The sequence below is a fragment of the Oncorhynchus gorbuscha genome, unplaced genomic scaffold (assembly GCF_021184085.1).
Source record: "Oncorhynchus gorbuscha isolate QuinsamMale2020 ecotype Even-year unplaced genomic scaffold, OgorEven_v1.0 Un_scaffold_2301, whole genome shotgun sequence".
NCBI lineage: Eukaryota > Metazoa > Chordata > Actinopteri > Salmoniformes > Salmonidae > Oncorhynchus > Oncorhynchus gorbuscha.
Window position 1 is genome coordinate 21,714 of NW_025746852.1, and position 23,410 is coordinate 45,123.

Consider the following 23,410-nt stretch of genomic DNA (forward strand, 5'->3'; position numbering starts at 1 on the left):
GTTCTATAGTATTAGAGTTCTGTAGTCACTGTACATACTAGTATATTATTAGAGTTCCATAGTCACTGTACATACTAGTATATTATTAGAGTTCTATATTATTAGAGTTCTATATTATTAGAGTTCTGTAGTCACTGTACATAATAGTATATTATTAGAGTTCTATAGTTACTGTACATACTAGTATATTATTAGAGTTCTATAGGCACTGTACATACTAGTATATTATTAGAGTTCTATTGTTTTAGAGTTCCATAGTCACTGTACATACTAGTATATTATTAGAGTTCTATAGTATTAGAGTTCCATAGTCACTGTACATACTAGTATATTATTAGAGTTCTATAGTCACTGTACATAATAGTATATTATTAGAGTTCTATAGTCACTGTACATAGTATATTATTAGAGTTCTATAGTATTAGAGTTCCATAGTCACTGTACATACTAGTATATTATTAGAGTTCTATAGTATTAGAGTTCTGTAGTCACTGTACCTACTAGTATATTATTAGAGTTCTATAGTCACTGTACACACTAGTATATTATTAGAGGTCCATAGTCATTGTACATACTAGTATATTATTAGAGTTCTATATTATTAGAGTTCTATAGTCACTGTACATACTAGTATATTATTAGAGTTCTATATTATTTGAGTTCCATAGTCACTGTACATACTAGTAAATTATTAGAGCTCTATAGTCACTGTACATACTAGTATATTATTAGAGTTCTGTATTCACTGTACATACTAGTATATTATTAGAGTTCTATAGTCACTGTACATACTAGTATATTATTAGAGTTCTATAGTCACTGTACACACTAGTATATTATTAGAGTTCTATAGTCAATGTACATACTAGTATATTATTAGAGTTCTATAGTCACTGTACATACTAGTATATTATTAGAGTTCTATATTATTAGAGGTCTATAGTATTAGAGCTCCATAGTCACTGTACATACTAGTATATTATTAGAGTTCTATATTATTAGAGTTCTATATTATTAGAGTTCTGTAGTCACTGTACATACTAGTATATTATTAGAGTTCTATAGTTACTGTACATACTAGTATATTATTAGAGTTCTATAGTCACTGTACATACTAGTATATTATTAGAGTTCTATAGGCAATGTACATACTAGTATATTATTAGAGTTCTATAGTATTAGAGTTCCATAGTCACTGTACATACTAGTATATTATTAGAGTTCTATAGTCACTGTACATACTACAATATTATTATAGTTCTGTAGTCACTGTACATACTAGTATATTATTAGAGTTCTATAGTCACTGTACATACTAGTATATTATTAGAGTTCTATAGTATTAGAGTTCCATATTCACTGTACATACTAGTATATTATTAGAGTTCTATAGTCACTGTACATACTAGTATATTATTAGAGTTCTATAGTATTAGAGTTCCATAGTCACTGTACATACTAGTATATTATTAGAGTTATATAGTATTAGAGTTCTATAGTTACTGTACATACTAGTATATTATTAGAGTTCTATAGTCACTGTACACACTAGTATATTATTAGAGTTCCATAGTCACTGTACATACTAGTATATTATTAGAGTTCTATATTATTAGAGTTCTATAGTCACTGTACATACTAGTATATTATTAGAGTTCTATAGTCACTGTACATACTAGTATATTATTAGAGTTGTGTAGTCACTGTACATACTAGTATATTATTAGAGTTCCATAGTCACTGTACATACTAGTATATTATTAGAGTTCTATAGTCACTGTACATACTAGTATATTATTAGAGTTCCATAGTCACTGTACATACTAGTATATTATTAGAGTTCCATAGTCACTGTACATACTAGTATATTATTAGAGTTCCATAGTCACTGTACATACTAGTATATTATTAGAGTTCTGTAGTCACTGTACATACTAGTATATTATTAGAGTTCTATATTATTAGAGTTCTATATTACTAGAGTTCTGTAGTCACTGTACATACTAGTATATTATTAGAGTTCTATAGTTACTGTACATACTAGTATATTATTAGAGTTCTATTGTCACTGTACATACTAGTATATTATTAGAGTTCTATAGGCACTGTACATACTAGTATATTATTAGAGTTCTATAGTATTAGAGTTCCATAGTCACTGTACATACTAGTATATTATTAGAGTTCTATATTATTAGAGTTCTATAGTCACTGTACATACTAGTATATTATTAGAGTTCTATAGTCACTGTACATACTAGTATATTATTAGAGTTCTGTAGTCACTGTACATACTAGTATATTATTAGAGTTCCGTAGTCACTGTACATACTACTATATTATTATAGTTCTGTAGTCACTGTACATACTAGTATATTATTAGAGTTCTATAGTCACTGTACATACTAGTATATTATTAGAGTTCTATAGTATTAGAGTTCCATAATCACTGTACATACTAGTATATTATTAGAGTTCTGTAGTCACTGTACATACTAGTATATTATTAGAGTTCTATATTATTAGAGTTCTATATTACTAGAGTTCTGTAGTCACTGTACATACTAGTATATTATTAGAGTTCTATAGTTACTGTACATACTAGTATATTATTAGAGTTCTATTGTCACTGTACATACTAGTATATTATTAGAGTTCTATAGGCACTGTACATACTAGTATATTATTAGAGTTCTATATTATTAGAGTTCTATAGTCACTGTACATACTAGTATATTATTAGAGTTCCGTAGTCACTGTACATACTACTATATTATTATAGTTCTGTAGTCACTGTACATACTAGTATATTATTAGAGTTCTATAGTCACTGTACATACTAGTATATTATTAGAGTTCTGTAGTCACTGTACATACTAGTATATTATTAGAGTTCTATATTATTAGAGTTCTATATTACTAGAGTTCTGTAGTCACTGTACATACTAGTATATTATTAGAGTTCTATAGTTACTGTACATACTAGTATATTATTAGAGTTCTATTGTCACTGTACATACTAGTATATTATTAGAGTTCTATAGGCACTGTACATACTAGTATATTATTAGAGTTCTATAGTATTAGAGTTCCATAGTCACTGTACATACTAGTATATTATTAGAGTTCTATATTATTAGAGTTCTATAGTCACTGTACATACTAGTATATTATTAGAGTTCTATAGTCACTGTACATACTAGTATATTATTAGAGTTCTGTAGTCACTGTACATACTAGTATATTATTAGAGTTCCGTAGTCACTGTACATACTACTATATTATTATAGTTCTGTAGTCACTGTACATACTAGTATATTATTAGAGTTCTATAGTCACTGTACATACTAGTATATTATTAGAGTTCTATAGTATTAGAGTTCCATAGTCACTGTACATACTAGTATATTATTAGAGTTCTGTAGTCACTGTACATACTAGTATATTATTAGAGTTCTATATTATTAGAGTTCTATATTACTAGAGTTCTGTAGTCACTGTACATACTAGTATATTATTAGAGTTCTATAGTTACTGTACATACTAGTATATTATTAGAGTTCTATTGTCACTGTACATACTAGTATATTATTAGAGTTCTATAGGCACTGTACATACTAGTATATTATTAGAGTTCTATATTATTAGAGTTCTATAGTCACTGTACATACTAGTATATTATTAGAGTTCCGTAGTCACTGTACATACTACTATATTATTACAGTTCTGTAGTCACTGTACATACTAGTATATTATTAGAGTTCTATAGTCACTGTACATACTAGTATATTATTAGAGTTCTATAGTATTAGAGTTCCATAGTCACTGTACATACTAGTATATTATTATAGTTCTATAGTATTAGAGTTCCATAGTCACTGTACATACTAGTATATTATTAGAGTTCTGTAGTCACTGTACATACTAGTATATTATTAGAGTTCTATATTATTAGAGTTCTATATTACTAGAGTTCTGTAGTCACTGTACATACTAGTATATTATTAGAGTTCTATAGTTACTGTACATACTAGTATATTATTAGAGTTCTATTGTCACTGTACATACTAGTATATTATTAGAGTTCTATAGGCACTGTACATACTAGTATATTATTAGAGTTCTATAGTATTAGAGTTCCATAGTCACTGTACATACTAGTATATTATTAGAGTTCTATATTATTAGAGTTCTATAGTCACTGTACATACTAGTATATTATTAGAGTTCTATAGTCACTGTACATACTAGTATATTATTAGAGTTCTGTAGTCACTGTACATACTAGTATATTATTAGAGTTCCGTAGTCACTGTACATACTACTATATTATTATAGTTCTGTAGTCACTGTACATACTAGTATATTATTAGAGTTCTATAGTCACTGTACATACTAGTATATTATTAGAGTTCTATAGTATTAGAGTTCCATAGTCACTGTACATACTAGTATATTATTAGAGTTCTGTAGTCACTGTACATACTAGTATATTATTAGAGTTCTATATTATTAGAGTTCTATATTACTAGAGTTCTGTAGTCACTGTACATACTAGTATATTATTAGAGTTCTATAGTTACTGTACATACTAGTATATTATTAGAGTTCTATTGTCACTGTACATACTAGTATATTATTAGAGTTCTATAGGCACTGTACATACTAGTATATTATTAGAGTTCTATATTATTAGAGTTCTATAGTCACTGTACATACTAGTATATTATTAGAGTTCCGTAGTCACTGTACATACTACTATATTATTATAGTTCTGTAGTCACTGTACATACTAGTATATTATTAGAGTTCTATAGTCACTGTACATACTAGTATATTATTAGAGTTCTGTAGTCACTGTACATACTAGTATATTATTAGAGTTCTATATTATTAGAGTTCTATATTACTAGAGTTCTGTAGTCACTGTACATACTAGTATATTATTAGAGTTCTATAGTTACTGTACATACTAGTATATTATTAGAGTTCTATTGTCACTGTACATACTAGTATATTATTAGAGTTCTATAGGCACTGTACATACTAGTATATTATTAGAGTTCTATAGTATTAGAGTTCCATAGTCACTGTACATACTAGTATATTATTAGAGTTCTATATTATTAGAGTTCTATAGTCACTGTACATACTAGTATATTATTAGAGTTCTATAGTCACTGTACATACTAGTATATTATTAGAGTTCTGTAGTCACTGTACATACTAGTATATTATTAGAGTTCCATAGTCACTGTACATACTAGTATATTATTAGAGTTCTATAGTCACTGTACATACTAGTATATTATTAGAGTTCCATAGTCACTGTACATACTAGTATATTATTAGAGTTCCATAGTCACTGTACATACTAGTATATTATTAGAGTTCCATAGTCACTGTACATACTAGTATATTATTAGAGTTCTGTAGTCACTGTACATACTAGTATATTATTAGAGTTCTATATTATTAGAGTTCTATATTACTAGAGTTCTGTAGTCACTGTACATACTAGTATATTATTAGAGTTCTATAGTTACTGTACATACTAGTATATTATTAGAGTTCTATTGTCACTGTACATACTAGTATATTATTAGAGTTCTATAGGCACTGTACATACTAGTATATTATTAGAGTTCTATAGTATTAGAGTTCCATAGTCACTGTACATACTAGTATATTATTAGAGTTCTATATTATTAGAGTTCTATAGTCACTGTACATACTAGTATATTATTAGAGTTCTATAGTCACTGTACATACTAGTATATTATTAGAGTTCTGTAGTCACTGTACATACTAGTATATTATTAGAGTTCCGTAGTCACTGTACATACTACTATATTATTATAGTTCTGTAGTCACTGTACATACTAGTATATTATTAGAGTTCTATAGTCACTGTACATACTAGTATATTATTAGAGTTCTATAGTATTAGAGTTCCATAGTCACTGTACATACTAGTATATTATTAGAGTTCTGTAGTCACTGTACATACTAGTATATTATTAGAGTTCTATATTATTAGAGTTCTATATTACTAGAGTTCTGTAGTCACTGTACATACTAGTATATTATTAGAGTTCTATAGTTACTGTACATACTAGTATATTATTAGAGTTCTATTGTCACTGTACATACTAGTATATTATTAGAGTTCTATAGGCACTGTACATACTAGTATATTATTAGAGTTCTATATTATTAGAGTTCTATAGTCACTGTACATACTAGTATATTATTAGAGTTCCGTAGTCACTGTACATACTACTATATTATTATAGTTCTGTAGTCACTGTACATACTAGTATATTATTAGAGTTCTATAGTCACTGTACATACTAGTATATTATTAGAGTTCTGTAGTCACTGTACATACTAGTATATTATTAGAGTTCTATATTATTAGAGTTCTATATTACTAGAGTTCTGTAGTCACTGTACATACTAGTATATTATTAGAGTTCTATAGTTACTGTACATACTAGTATATTATTAGAGTTCTATTGTCACTGTACATACTAGTATATTATTAGAGTTCTATAGGCACTGTACATACTAGTATATTATTAGAGTTCTATAGTATTAGAGTTCCATAGTCACTGTACATACTAGTATATTATTAGAGTTCTATATTATTAGAGTTCTATAGTCACTGTACATACTAGTATATTATTAGAGTTCTATAGTCACTGTACATACTAGTATATTATTAGAGTTCTGTAGTCACTGTACATACTAGTATATTATTAGAGTTCCGTAGTCACTGTACATACTACTATATTATTATAGTTCTGTAGTCACTGTACATACTAGTATATTATTAGAGTTCTATAGTCACTGTACATACTAGTATATTATTAGAGTTCTATAGTATTAGAGTTCCATAGTCACTGTACATACTAGTATATTATTAGAGTTCTGTAGTCACTGTACATACTAGTATATTATTAGAGTTCTATATTATTAGAGTTCTATACTGTACATAGAGTTCTATATTATTAGAGTTCTATATTACTAGAGTTCACTGTACATACTAGTATATTATTAGAGTTCTATAGTTACTGTACATACTAGTATATTATTAGAGTTCTATTGTCACTGTACATACTAGTATATTATTAGAGTTCTATAGGCACTGTACATACTAGTATATTATTAGAGTTCTATATTATTAGAGTTCTATAGTCACTGTACATACTAGTATATTATTAGAGTTCCGTAGTCACTGTACATACTACTATATTATTACAGTTCTGTAGTCACTGTACATACTAGTATATTATTAGAGTTCTATAGTCACTGTACATACTAGTATATTATTAGAGTTCTATAGTATTAGAGTTCCATAGTCACTGTACATACTAGTATATTATTATAGTTCTATAGTATTAGAGTTCCATAGTCACTGTACATACTAGTATATTATTAGAGTTCTGTAGTCACTGTACATACTAGTATATTATTAGAGTTCTATATTATTAGAGTTCTATATTACTAGAGTTCTGTAGTCACTGTACATACTAGTATATTATTAGAGTTCTATAGTTACTGTACATACTAGTATATTATTAGAGTTCTATTGTCACTGTACATACTAGTATATTATTAGAGTTCTATAGGCACTGTACATACTAGTATATTATTAGAGTTCTATAGTATTAGAGTTCCATAGTCACTGTACATACTAGTATATTATTAGAGTTCTATATTATTAGAGTTCTATAGTCACTGTACATACTAGTATATTATTAGAGTTCTATAGTCACTGTACATACTAGTATATTATTAGAGTTCTGTAGTCACTGTACATACTAGTATATTATTAGAGTTCCGTAGTCACTGTACATACTACTATATTATTATAGTTCTGTAGTCACTGTACATACTAGTATATTATTAGAGTTCTATAGTCACTGTACATACTAGTATATTATTAGAGTTCTATAGTATTAGAGTTCCATAGTCACTGTACATACTAGTATATTATTAGAGTTCTGTAGTCACTGTACATACTAGTATATTATTAGAGTTCTATATTATTAGAGTTCTATATTACTAGAGTTCTGTAGTCACTGTACATACTAGTATATTATTAGAGTTCTATAGTTACTGTACATACTAGTATATTATTAGAGTTCTATTGTCACTGTACATACTAGTATATTATTAGAGTTCTATAGGCACTGTACATACTAGTATATTATTAGAGTTCTATATTATTAGAGTTCTATAGTCACTGTACATACTAGTATATTATTAGAGTTCCGTAGTCACTGTACATACTACTATATTATTATAGTTCTGTAGTCACTGTACATACTAGTATATTATTAGAGTTCTATAGTCACTGTACATACTAGTATATTATTAGAGTTCTGTAGTCACTGTACATACTAGTATATTATTAGAGTTCTATATTATTAGAGTTCTATATTACTAGAGTTCTGTAGTCACTGTACATACTAGTATATTATTAGAGTTCTATAGTTACTGTACATACTAGTATATTATTAGAGTTCTATTGTCACTGTACATACTAGTATATTATTAGAGTTCTATAGGCACTGTACATACTAGTATATTATTAGAGTTCTATAGTATTAGAGTTCCATAGTCACTGTACATACTAGTATATTATTAGAGTTCTATATTATTAGAGTTCTATAGTCACTGTACATACTAGTATATTATTAGAGTTCTATAGTCACTGTACATACTAGTATATTATTAGAGTTCTGTAGTCACTGTACATACTAGTATATTATTAGAGTTCCATAGTCACTGTACATACTAGTATATTATTAGAGTTCTATAGTCACTGTACATACTAGTATATTATTAGAGTTCCATAGTCACTGTACATACTAGTATATTATTAGAGTTCCATAGTCACTGTACATACTAGTATATTATTAGAGTTCTATAGGCACTGTACATACTAGTATATTATTAGAGTTCTATAGTATTAGAGTTCCATAGTCACTGTACATACTAGTATATTATTAGAGTTCTATATTATTAGAGTTCTATAGTCACTGTACATACTAGTATATTATTAGAGTTCTATAGTCACTGTACATACTAGTATATTATTAGAGTTCTGTAGTCACTGTACATACTAGTATATTATTAGAGTTCTAGTCACTGTACATACTACTATATTATTATAGTTCTGTAGTCACTGTACATACTAGTATATTATTAGAGTTCTATAGTCACTGTACATACTAGTATATTATTAGAGTTCTATAGTATTAGAGTTCCATAGTCACTGTACATACTAGTATATTATTAGAGTTCTGTAGTCACTGTACATACTAGTATATTATTAGAGTTCTATATTATTAGAGTTCTATATTACTAGAGTTCTGTAGTCACTGTACATACTAGTATATTATTAGAGTTCTATAGTTACTGTACATACTAGTATATTATTAGAGTTCTATTGTCACTGTACATACTAGTATATTATTAGAGTTCTATAGGCACTGTACATACTAGTATATTATTAGAGTTCTATATTATTAGAGTTCTATAGTCACTGTACATACTAGTATATTATTAGAGTTCCGTAGTCACTGTACATACTACTATATTATTAGAGTTCTGTAGTCACTGTACATACTAGTATATTATTAGAGTTCTATAGTTCTATATTACTAGAGTTCTGTAGTCACTGTACATACTAGTATATTATTAGAGTTCTATAGTCACTGTACATACTAGTATATTATTAGAGTTCTATAGTCACTGTACATACTAGTATATTATTAGAGTTCTGTAGTCACTGTACATACTAGTATATTATTAGAGTTCTATATTATTAGAGTTCTATATTACTAGAGTTCTGTAGTCACTGTACATACTAGTATATTATTAGAGTTCTATAGTTACTGTACATACTAGTATATTATTAGAGTTCTATTGTCACTGTACATACTAGTATATTATTAGAGTTCTATAGGCACTGTACATACTAGTATATTATTAGAGTTCTATAGTATTAGAGTTCCATAGTCACTGTACATACTAGTATATTATTAGAGTTCTATATTATTAGAGTTCTATAGTCACTGTACATACTAGTATATTATTAGAGTTCTATAGTCACTGTACATACTAGTATATTATTAGAGTTCTGTAGTCACTGTACATACTAGTATATTATTAGAGTTCCATAGTCACTGTACATACTAGTATATTATTAGAGTTCTATAGTCACTGTACATACTAGTATATTATTAGAGTTCCATAGTCACTGTACATACTAGTATATTATTAGAGTTCTGTAGTCACTGTACATACTAGTATATTATTAGAGTTCTATATTATTAGAGTTCTATATTACTAGAGTTCTGTAGTCACTGTACATACTAGTATATTATTAGAGTTCTATAGTTACTGTACATACTAGTATATTATTAGAGTTCTATTGTCACTGTACATACTAGTATATTATTAGAGTTCTATAGGCACTGTACATACTAGTATATTATTAGAGTTCTATAGTATTAGAGTTCCATAGTCACTGTACATACTAGTATATTATTAGAGTTCTATATTATTAGAGTTCTATAGTCACTGTACATACTAGTATATTATTAGAGTTCTATAGTCACTGTACATACTAGTATATTATTAGAGTTCTGTAGTCACTGTACATACTAGTATATTATTAGAGTTCCATAGTCACTGTACATACTAGTATATTATTAGTTCTATAGTCACTGTACATACTAGTATATTATTAGTTCCAGTTCTACTAGTATATTATTAGAGTTCCATAGTCACTGTACATACTAGTATATTATTAGAGTTCCATAGTCACTGTACATACTAGTATATTATTAGAGTTCTGTAGTCACTGTACATACTAGTATATTATTAGAGTTCTATATTATTAGAGTTCTATATTACTAGAGTTCTGTAGTCACTGTACATACTAGTATATTATTAGAGTTCTATAGTTACTGTACATACTAGTATATTATTAGAGTTCTATTGTCACTGTACATACTAGTATATTATTAGAGTTCTATAGGCACTGTACATACTAGTATATTATTAGAGTTCTATAGTATTAGAGTTCCATAGTCACTGTACATACTAGTATATTATTAGAGTTCTATATTATTAGAGTTCTATAGTCACTGTACATACTAGTATATTATTAGAGTTCTATAGTCACTGTACATACTAGTATATTATTAGAGTTCTGTAGTCACTGTACATACTAGTATATTATTAGAGTTCCGTAGTCACTGTACATACTACTATATTATTATAGTTCTGTAGTCACTGTACATACTAGTATATTATTAGAGTTCTATAGTCACTGTACATACTAGTATATTATTAGAGTTCTATAGTATTAGAGTTCCATAGTCACTGTACATACTAGTATATTATTAGAGTTCTGTAGTCACTGTACATACTAGTATATTATTAGAGTTCTATATTATTAGAGTTCTATATTACTAGAGTTCTGTAGTCACTGTACATACTAGTATATTATTAGAGTTCTATAGTTACTGTACATACTAGTATATTATTAGAGTTCTATTGTCACTGTACATACTAGTATATTATTAGAGTTCTATAGGCACTGTACATACTAGTATATTATTAGAGTTCTATATTATTAGAGTTCTATAGTCACTGTACATACTAGTATATTATTAGAGTTCCGTAGTCACTGTACATACTACTATATTATTATAGTTCTGTAGTCACTGTACATACTAGTATATTATTAGAGTTCTATAGTCACTGTACATACTAGTATATTATTAGAGTTCTGTAGTCACTGTACATACTAGTATATTATTAGAGTTCTATATTATTAGAGTTCTATATTACTAGAGTTCTGTAGTCACTGTACATACTAGTATATTATTAGAGTTCTATAGTTACTGTACATACTAGTATATTATTAGAGTTCTATTGTCACTGTACATACTAGTATATTATTAGAGTTCTATAGGCACTGTACATACTAGTATATTATTAGAGTTCTATAGTATTAGAGTTCCATAGTCACTGTACATACTAGTATATTATTAGAGTTCTATATTATTAGAGTTCTATAGTCACTGTACATACTAGTATATTATTAGAGTTCTATAGTCACTGTACATACTAGTATATTATTAGAGTTCTGTAGTCACTGTACATACTAGTATATTATTAGAGTTCCGTAGTCACTGTACATACTACTATATTATTATAGTTCTGTAGTCACTGTACATACTAGTATATTATTAGAGTTCTATAGTCACTGTACATACTAGTATATTATTAGAGTTCTATAGTATTAGAGTTCCATAGTCACTGTACATACTAGTATATTATTAGAGTTCTATAGTCACTGTACATACTAGTATATTATTAGAGTTCTATAGTATTAGAGTTCCATAGTCACTGTACATACTAGTATATTATTAGAGTTCTATAGTATTAGAGTTCTATAGTTACTGTACATACTAGTATATTATTAGAGTTCTATAGTCACTGTACACACTAGTATATTATTAGAGTTCCATAGTCACTGTACATACTAGTATATTATTAGAGTTCTGTATTATTAGAGTTCTATAGTCACTGTACATACTAGTATATTATTAGAGTTCTATAGTCACTGTACATACTAGTATATTATTAGAGTTGTGTAGTCACTGTACATACTAGTATATTATTAGAGTTCCATAGTCACTGTACATACTAGTATATTATTACAGTTCTATAGTCACTGTACATACTAGTATATTATTAGAGTTCCATAGTCACTGTACATACTAGTATATTATTAGAGTTCCATAGTCACTGTACATACTAGTATATTATTAGAGTTCCATAGTCACTGTACATACTAGTATATTATTAGAGTTCTGTAGTCACTGTACATACTAGTATATTATTAGAGTTCTATATTATTAGAGTTCTATATTACTAGAGTTCTGTAGTCACTGTACATACTAGTATATTATTAGAGTTCTATAGTTACTGTACATACTAGTATATTATTAGAGTTCTATTGTCACTGTACATACTAGTATATTATTAGAGTTCTATAGGCACTGTACATACTAGTATATTATTAGAGTTCTATAGTATTAGAGTTCCATAGTCACTGTACATACTAGTATATTATTAGAGTTCTATATTATTAGAGTTCTATAGTCACTGTACATACTAGTATATTATTAGAGTTCTATAGTCACTGTACATACTAGTATATTATTAGAGTTCTGTAGTCACTGTACATACTAGTATATTATTAGAGTTCCGTAGTCACTGTACATACTACTATATTATTATAGTTCTGTAGTCACTGTACATACTAGTATATTATTAGAGTTCTATAGTCACTGTACATACTAGTATATTATTAGAGTTCTATAGTATTAGAGTTCCATAGTCACTGTACATACTAGTATATTATTAGAGTTCTGTAGTCACTGTACATACTAGTATATTATTAGAGTTCTATATTATTAGAGTTCTATATTACTAGAGTTCTGTAGTCACTGTACATACTAGTATATTATTAGAGTTCTATAGTTACTGTACATACTAGTATATTATTAGAGTTCTATTGTCACTGTACATACTAGTATATTATTAGAGTTCTATAGGCACTGTACATACTAGTATATTATTAGAGTTCTATAGTATTAGAGTTCCATAGTCACTGTACATACTAGTATATTATTAGAGTTCCGTAGTCACTGTACATACTACTATATTATTATAGTTCTGTAGTCACTGTACATACTAGTATATTATTAGAGTTCTATAGTCACTGTACATACTAGTATATTATTAGAGTTCTGTAGTCACTGTACATACTAGTATATTATTAGAGTTCTATATTATTAGAGTTCTATATTACTAGAGTTCTGTAGTCACTGTACATACTAGTATATTATTAGAGTTCTATAGTTACTGTACATACTAGTATATTATTAGAGTTCTATTGTCACTGTACATACTAGTATATTATTAGAGTTCTATAGGCACTGTACATACTAGTATATTATTAGAGTTCTATAGTATTAGAGTTCCATAGTCACTGTACATACTAGTATATTATTAGAGTTCTATATTATTAGAGTTCTATAGTCACTGTACATACTAGTATATTATTAGAGTTCTATAGTCACTGTACATACTAGTATATTATTAGAGTTCTGTAGTCACTGTACATACTAGTATATTATTAGAGTTCCGTAGTCACTGTACATACTACTATATTATTATAGTTCTGTAGTCACTGTACATACTAGTATATTATTAGAGTTCTATAGTCACTGTACATACTAGTATATTATTAGAGTTCTATAGTATTAGAGTTCCATAGTCACTGTACATACTAGTATATTATTAGAGTTCTGTAGTCACTGTACATACTAGTATATTATTAGAGTTCTATATTATTAGAGTTCTATATTACTAGAGTTCTGTAGTCACTGTACATACTAGTATATTATTAGAGTTCTATAGTTACTGTACATACTAGTATATTATTAGAGTTCTATTGTCACTGTACATACTAGTATATTATTAGAGTTCTATAGGCACTGTACATACTAGTATATTATTAGAGTTCTATATTATTAGAGTTCTATAGTCACTGTACATACTAGTATATTATTAGAGTTCCGTAGTCACTGTACATACTACTATATTATTACAGTTCTGTAGTCACTGTACATACTAGTATATTATTAGAGTTCTATAGTCACTGTACATACTAGTATATTATTAGAGTTCTATAGTATTAGAGTTCCATAGTCACTGTACATACTAGTATATTATTATAGTTCTATAGTATTAGAGTTCCATAGTCACTGTACATACTAGTATATTATTAGAGTTATGTAGTCACTGTACATACTAGTATATTATTAGAGTTCTATATTATTAGAGTTCTATATTACTAGAGTTCTGTAGTCACTGTACATACTAGTATATTATTAGAGTTCTATAGTTACTGTACATACTAGTATATTATTAGAGTTCTATTGTCACTGTACATACTAGTATATTATTAGAGTTCTATAGGCACTGTACATACTAGTATATTATTAGAGTTCTATAGTATTAGAGTTCCATAGTCACTGTACATACTAGTATATTATTAGAGTTCTATATTATTAGAGTTCTATAGTCACTGTACATACTAGTATATTATTAGAGTTCTATAGTCACTGTACATACTAGTATATTATTAGAGTTCTGTAGTCACTGTACATACTAGTATATTATTAGAGTTCCGTAGTCACTGTACATACTACTATATTATTATAGTTCTGTAGTCACTGTACATACTAGTATATTATTAGAGTTCTATAGTCACTGTACATACTAGTATATTATTAGAGTTCTATAGTATTAGAGTTCCATAGTCACTGTACATACTAGTATATTATTAGAGTTCTGTAGTCACTGTACATACTAGTATATTATTAGAGTTCTATTGTCACTGTACATACTAGTATATTATTAGAGTTCTATAGGCACTGTACATACTAGTATATTATTAGAGTTCTATATTATTAGAGTTCTATAGTCACTGTACATACTAGTATATTATTAGAGTTCCGTAGTCACTGTACATACTACTATATTATTATAGTTCTGTAGTCACTGTACATACTAGTATATTATTAGAGTTCTATAGTCACTGTACATACTAGTATATTATTAGAGTTCTGTAGTCACTGTACATACTAGTATATTATTAGAGTTCTATATTATTAGAGTTCTATATTACTAGAGTTCTGTAGTCACTGTACATACTAGTATATTATTAGAGTTCTATAGTTACTGTACATACTAGTATATTATTAGAGTTCTATTGTCACTGTACATACTAGTATATTATTAGAGTTCTATAGGCACTGTACATACTAGTATATTATTAGAGTTCTATAGTATTAGAGTTCCATAGTCACTGTACATACTAGTATATTATTAGAGTTCCGTAGTCACTGTACATACTACTATATTATTATAGTTCTGTAGTCACTGTACATACTAGTATATTATTAGAGTTCTATAGTCACTGTACATACTAGTATATTATTAGAGTTCTGTAGTCACTGTACATACTAGTATATTATTAGAGTTCTATATTATTAGAGTTCTATATTACTAGAGTTCTATATTACTAGAGTTCTGTAGTCACTGTACATACTAGTATATTATTAGAGTTCTATAGTTACTGTACATACTAGTATATTATTAGAGTTCTATTGTCACTGTACATACTAGTATATTATTAGAGTTCTATAGGCACTGTACATACTAGTATATTATTAGAGTTCTATAGTATTAGAGTTCCATAGTCACTGTACATACTAGTATATTATTAGAGTTCTATATTATTAGAGTTCTATAGTCACTGTACATACTAGTATATTATTAGAGTTCTATAGTCACTGTACATACTAGTATATTATTAGAGTTCTGTAGTCACTGTACATACTAGTATATTATTAGAGTTCCGTAGTCACTGTACATACTACTATATTATTATAGTTCTGTAGTCACTGTACATACTAGTATATTATTAGAGTTCTATAGTCACTGTACATACTAGTATATTATTAGAGTTCTATAGTATTAGAGTTCCATAGTCACTGTACATACTAGTATATTATTAGAGTTCTGTAGTCACTGTACATACTAGTATATTATTAGAGTTCTATATTATTAGAGTTCTATATTACTAGAGTTCTGTAGTCACTGTACATACTAGTATATTATTAGAGTTCTATAGTTACTGTACATACTAGTATATTATTAGAGTTCTATTGTCACTGTACATACTAGTATATTATTAGAGTTCTATAGGCACTGTACATACTAGTATATTATTAGAGTTCTATATTATTAGAGTTCTATAGTCACTGTACATACTAGTATATTATTAGAGTTCCGTAGTGTACATACTACTATATTATTACAGTTCTGTAGTCACTGTACATACTAGTATATTATTAGAGTTCTATAGTCACTGTACATACTAGTATATTATTAGAGTTCTATAGTATTAGAGTTCCATAGTCACTGTACATACTAGTATATTATTATAGTTCTATAGTATTAGAGTTCCATAGTCACTGTACATACTAGTATATTATTAGAGTTCTGTAGTCACTGTACATACTAGTATATTATTAGAGTTCTATATTATTAGAGTTCTATATTACTAGAGTTCTGTAGTCACTGTACATACTAGTATATTATTAGAGTTCTATAGTTACTGTACATACTAGTATATTATTAGAGTTCTATTGTCACTGTACATACTAGTATATTATTAGAGTTCTATAGGCACTGTACATACTAGTATATTATTAGAGTTCTATAGTATTAGAGTTCCATAGTCACTGTACATACTAGTATATTATTAGAGTTCTATATTATTAGAGTTCTATAGTCACTGTACATACTAGTATATTATTAGAGTTCTATAGTCACTGTACATACTAGTATATTATTAGAGTTCTGTAGTCACTGTACATACTAGTATATTATTAGAGTTCCGTAGTCACTGTACATACTACTATATTATTATAGTTCTGTAGTCACTGTACATACTAGTATATTATTAGAGTTCTATAGTCACTGTACATACTAGTATATTATTAGAGTTCTATAGTATTAGAGTTCCATAGTCACTGTACATACTAGTATATTATTAGAGTTCTGTAGTCACTGTACATACTAGTATATTATTAGAGTTCTATATTATTAGAGTTCTATATTACTAGAGTTCTGTAGTCACTGTACATACTAGTATATTATTAGAGTTCTATAGTTACTGTACATACTAGTATATTATTAGAGTTCTATTGTCACTGTACATACTAGTATATTATTAGAGTTCTATAGGCACTGTACATACTAGTATATTATTAGAGTTCTATATTACTAGAGTTCTATAGTCACTGTACATACTAGTATATTATTAGAGTTCTATAGTTACTGTACATACTAGTATATTATTAGAGTTCTATTGTCACTGTACATACTAGTATATTATTAGAGTTCTATAGGCACTGTACATACTAGTATATTATTAGAGTTCTATAGTATTAGAGTTCCATAGTCACTGTACATACTAGTATATTATTAGAGTTCTATATTATTAGAGTTCTATAGTCACTGTACATACTAGTATATTATTAGAGTTCTATAGTCACTGTACATACTAGTATATTATTAGAGTTCTGTAGTCACTGTACATACTAGTATATTATTAGAGTTCCGTAGTCACTGTACATACTACTATATTATTATAGTTCTGTAGTCACTGTACATACTAGTATATTATTAGAGTTCTATAGTCACTGTACATACTAGTATATTATTAGAGTTCTATAGTATTAGAGTTCCATAGTCACTGTACATACTAGTATATTATTAGAGTTCTGTAGTCACTGTACATACTAGTATATTATTAGAGTTCTATATTATTAGAGTTCTATACTACTAGAGTTCTGTAGTCACTGTACATACTAGTATATTATTAGAGTTCTATAGTTACTGTACATACTAGTATATTATTAGAGTTCTATTGTCACTGTACATACTAGTATATTATTAGAGTTCTATAGGCACTGTACATACTAGTATATTATTAGAGTTCTATATTATTAGAGTTCTATAGTCACTGTACATACTAGTATATTATTAGAGTTCCGTAGTCACTGTACATACTACTATATTATTATAGTTCTGTAGTCACTGTACATACTAGTATATTATTAGAGTTCTATAGTCACTGTACATACTAGTATATTATTAGAGTTCTATAGTATTAGAGTTCCATAGTCACTGTACATACTAGTATATTATTATAGTTCTATAGTATTAGAGTTCCATAGTCACTGTACATACTAGTATATTATTATAGTTCTGTAGTCACTGTACATACTAGTATATTATTAGAGTTATATAGTCACTGTAAATACTAGTATATTATCAGAGTTCTATATTATTAGAGTTCTATATTACTAGAGTTCTGTAGTCACTGTACATACTAGTATATTATTAGAGTTCTATAGTTACTGTACATACTAGTATATTATTAGAGTTCTATTGTCACTGTACATACTAGTATATTATTAGAGTTCTATAGTATTAGAGTTCCATAGTCACTGTACATACTAGTATATTATTATAGTTCTATAGTATTAGAGTTCCATAGTCACTGTACATACTAGTATATTATTATAGTTCTGTAGTCACTGTACATACTAGTATATTATTAGAGTTCTGTAGTCACTGTACATACTAGTATATTATTAGAGTTCTATATTATTAGAGTTCTATATTACTAGAGTTCTGTAGTCACTGTACATACTAGTATATTATTAGAGTTCTATAGTTACTGTACATACTAGTATATTATTAGAGTTCTATTGTCACTGTACATACTAGTATATTATTAGAGTTCTATAGGCACTGTACATACTAGTATATTATTAGAGTTCTATATTATTAGAGTTCCATAGTCACTGTACATACTAGTATATTATTATAGTTCTATAGTATTAGAGTTCCATAGTCACTGTACATACTAGTATATTATTATAGTTCTGTAGTCACTGTACATACTAGTATATTATTAGAGTTATATAGTCACTGTAAATACTAGTATATTATCAGAGTTCTATATTATTAGAGTTCTATATTACTAGAGTTCTGTAGTCACTGTACATACTAGTATATTATTAGAGTTCTATAGTTACTGTACATACTAGTATATTATTAGAGTTCTATTGTCACTGTACATACTAGTATATTATTAGAGTTCTATAGTATTAGAGTTCCATAGTCACTGTACATACTAGTATATTATTATAGTTCTATAGTATTAGAGTTCCATAGTCACTGTACATACTAGTATATTATTATAGTTCTGTAGTCACTGTACATACTAGTATATTATTAGAGTTCTGTAGTCACTGTACATACTAGTATATTATTAGAGTTCTATATTATTAGAGTTCTATATTACTAGAGTTCTGTAGTCACTGTACATACTAGTATATTATTAGAGTTCTATAGTTACTGTACATACTAGTATATTATTAGAGTTCTATTGTCACTGTACATACTAGTATATTATTAGAGTTCTATAGGCACTGTACATACTAGTATATTATTAGAGTTCTATATTATTAGAGTTCTATAGTCACTGTACATACTAGTATATTATTAGAGTTCCGTAGTCACTGTACATACTACTATATTATTATAGTTCTGTAGTCACTGTACATACTAGTATATTATTAGAGTTCTATAGTCACTGTACATACTAGTATATTATTAGAGTTCTGTAGTCACTGTACATACTAGTATATTATTAGAGTTCTATATTATTAGAGTTCTATATTACTAGAGTTCTGTAGTCACTGTACATACTAGTATATTATTAGAGTTCTATAGTTACTGTACATACTAGTATATTATTAGAGTTCTATATTATTAGAGTTCTATATTACTAGAGTTCTGTAGTCACTGTACATACTAGTATATTATTAGAGTTCTATAGTTACTGTACATACTAGTATATTATTAGAGTTCTATTGTCACTGTACATACTAGTATATTATTAGAGTTCTATAGGCACTGTACATACTAGTATATTATTAGAGTTCTATAGTATTAGAGTTCCATAGTCACTGTACATACTAGTATATTATTAGAGTTCTATATTATTAGAGTTCTATAGTCACTGTACATACTAGTATATTATTAGAGTTCTATAGTCACTGTACATACTAGTATATTATTAGAGTTCTGTAGTCACTGTACATACTAGTATATTATTAGAGTTCTATAGTCACTGTACATACTAGTATATTATTAGAGTTCTATAGTATTAGAGTTCCATAGTCACTGTACATACTAGTATATTATTATAGTTCTATAGTATTAGAGTTCCATAGTCACTGTACATACTAGTATATTATTATAGTTCTGTAGTCACTGTACATACTAGTATATTATTAGAGTTATATAGTCACTGTAAATACTAGTATATTATCAGAGTTCTATAGTCACTGTACATACTAGTATATTATTAGAGTTCTATAGTATTAGAGTTCCATAGTCACTGTACATACTAGTTTATTATTATAGTTCTATAGTCACTGTACATACTAGTATATTATTAGAGTTCTATAGTCAATGTACATACTAGTATATTATTATAGTTCCATAGTCACTGTACATACTAGTATATTATTAGAGTTCTATAGTCACTGTACATACTAGTATATTATTAGAGTTCTATATTATTCGAGTTCTATAGTCACTGTACATACTAGTATATTATTAGAGTTCTATAGTCACTGTACATACTAGTATATTATTAGAGTTCTATAGTCACTGTACATACTAGTATATTATTAGAGTTCTATAGTCAATGTACATACTAGTATATTATTAGAGTTCTATAGTCACTGTACATACTAGTATATTATTAGAGTTCTATAGTCACTGTACATACTAGTATATTATTAGAGTTCTATATTATTAGAGTTCTATAGTCACTGTACATACTAGTATATTATTAGAGTTCTATAGTCACTGTACATACTAGTATATTATTAGAGTTCTATAGTCACTGTACATACTAGTATATTATTATAGTTCTAGAGTCACTGTACATACTAGTATATTATTATAGTTCTAGAGTCACTGTACATACTAGTATATTATTAAAGTTCTATATTATTAGAGTTCTATAGTCGCTGTACTTACTAGTATATTATTAGAGTTCTATTGTCACTGTACATACTAGTATATTATTAGAGTTCTAGAGTCACTGTAGATACTAGTATATTATTAGAGTTCTAGAGTCACTGTACATACTGGTATCAAATCAAATCAAATCAAATCAAATCAAATCAAATCAAATGTATTTATATAGCCCTTCGTACATCAGCTGATATCTCAAAGTGCTGTACAGAAACCCAGCCTAAAACCCCAAACAGCAAACAATGCAGGTGTAAAAGCATGGTGGCTAGGAAAAACTCCCTAGAAAGGCCAAAACCTAGGAAGAAACCTAGAGAGGAACCGGGCTATGTGGGGTGGCCAGTCCTCTTCTGGCTGTGCCGGGTGGAAATTATAACAGAACATGGCCAAGATGTTCAAATGTTCATAAATGACCAGCATGGTCGAATAATAATAAGGCAGAACAGTTGAAACTGGAGCAGCAGCACAGTCAGGTGGACTGGGGACAGCAAGGAGTCATCATGTCAGGTCGTCCTGGGGCACGGTCCTTGGGCTCAGGTCCTCAGAGAGAGAGAGAGAAAGAAAGAGAGAATTAGAGAGAGCATATGTGGGGTGGCCAGTCCTCTTCTGGCTGTGCCGGGTGGAGATTATAACAGCCGTCCTGTGTTTCCCCATCAGACATCAGGAACAATGAGAAGCAGCTGCTGGAGATGGCTGGCTACATCCAGAGTATAAACTCCTCCATCACAACCATCATCCCCACCCTGGCAACCATCCTCACCTTCGTAGTCCACACCCTGCTGGGCCTGCCCCTCAGCTCCTCGGAAGTGAGTAGTATACCTAATGCCTAGTCCGAATATATATATATATATATATATATATATATATATATATATATATATATATATATATATGCCATTTAGCAGACGCTTTTATCCAAAGCGACTTACAGTCATGTGTGCATACATTCTACGAATGCCTAGTCCTAGTACCTAGTCTTAATACCTGGTCCTAAAACCTAGTCCTAATACCTAGTCCTAATACCTAGTCCTAATGCCTAGTCCTAATGCCTAGTCCTAATGCCTAGTCCTAATACCTAGTCCTAATATCTAGTCCTAATACCCAGACCTAGTCCTAATACCTAGTCCTAATACCTAGTCCTAATACCTAGTCCTAATTCCTAGTCCTAATACCTAGTCCTAATACCCAGACCTAGTCCTAATACCTAGTCTTAATACCTGGTCCTAATACCTAGTCCTAATACCTAGTCCTAATACCTAGTCCTAATACCTAGTCCTAATGCCTAGTCCTAATGCCTAGTCCTAATGCCTAGTCCTAATACCTAGTCCTAATGCCTAGTCCTAATACCTAGTCCTAATACCTAGTCCTAATTCCTAGTCCTAATACCTAGTCCTAATACCCAGACCTAGTCCTAATACCTAGTCCTAATGCCTAGTCCTAATGCCTAGTCCTAATGCCTAGTCCTAATACCTAGTCCTAATACCTAGTCCTAATACCCAGACCTAGTCCTAATACCTAGTCCTAATACCTAGTCCTAATACCTAGTCCTAATACCTAGTCCTAATACCCAGACCTAGTCCTAATACCTAGTCCTAGTCCTAATACCTAGTCCTAATAC

General features: G+C 28.5%; 1 protein-coding gene across 1 annotated transcript in view; it reads left to right on the plus strand.

The window, feature by feature from the left end:
* LOC124025600 (ATP-binding cassette sub-family C member 12-like) overlaps nucleotides 1-23,410 on the plus strand; it is a gene marked incomplete at its 3' end in the record, with an annotated part of 80,643 nt that overhangs the window by 18,686 nt on the left and 38,547 nt on the right. Inside the window, exon 6 of the mRNA XM_046338961.1 lies at nucleotides 22,450-22,598. Coding sequence (XP_046194917.1) covers nucleotides 22,450-22,598 — 149 coding nt within the window. The remainder of the gene's footprint in view (nucleotides 1-22,449; nucleotides 22,599-23,410) is intronic.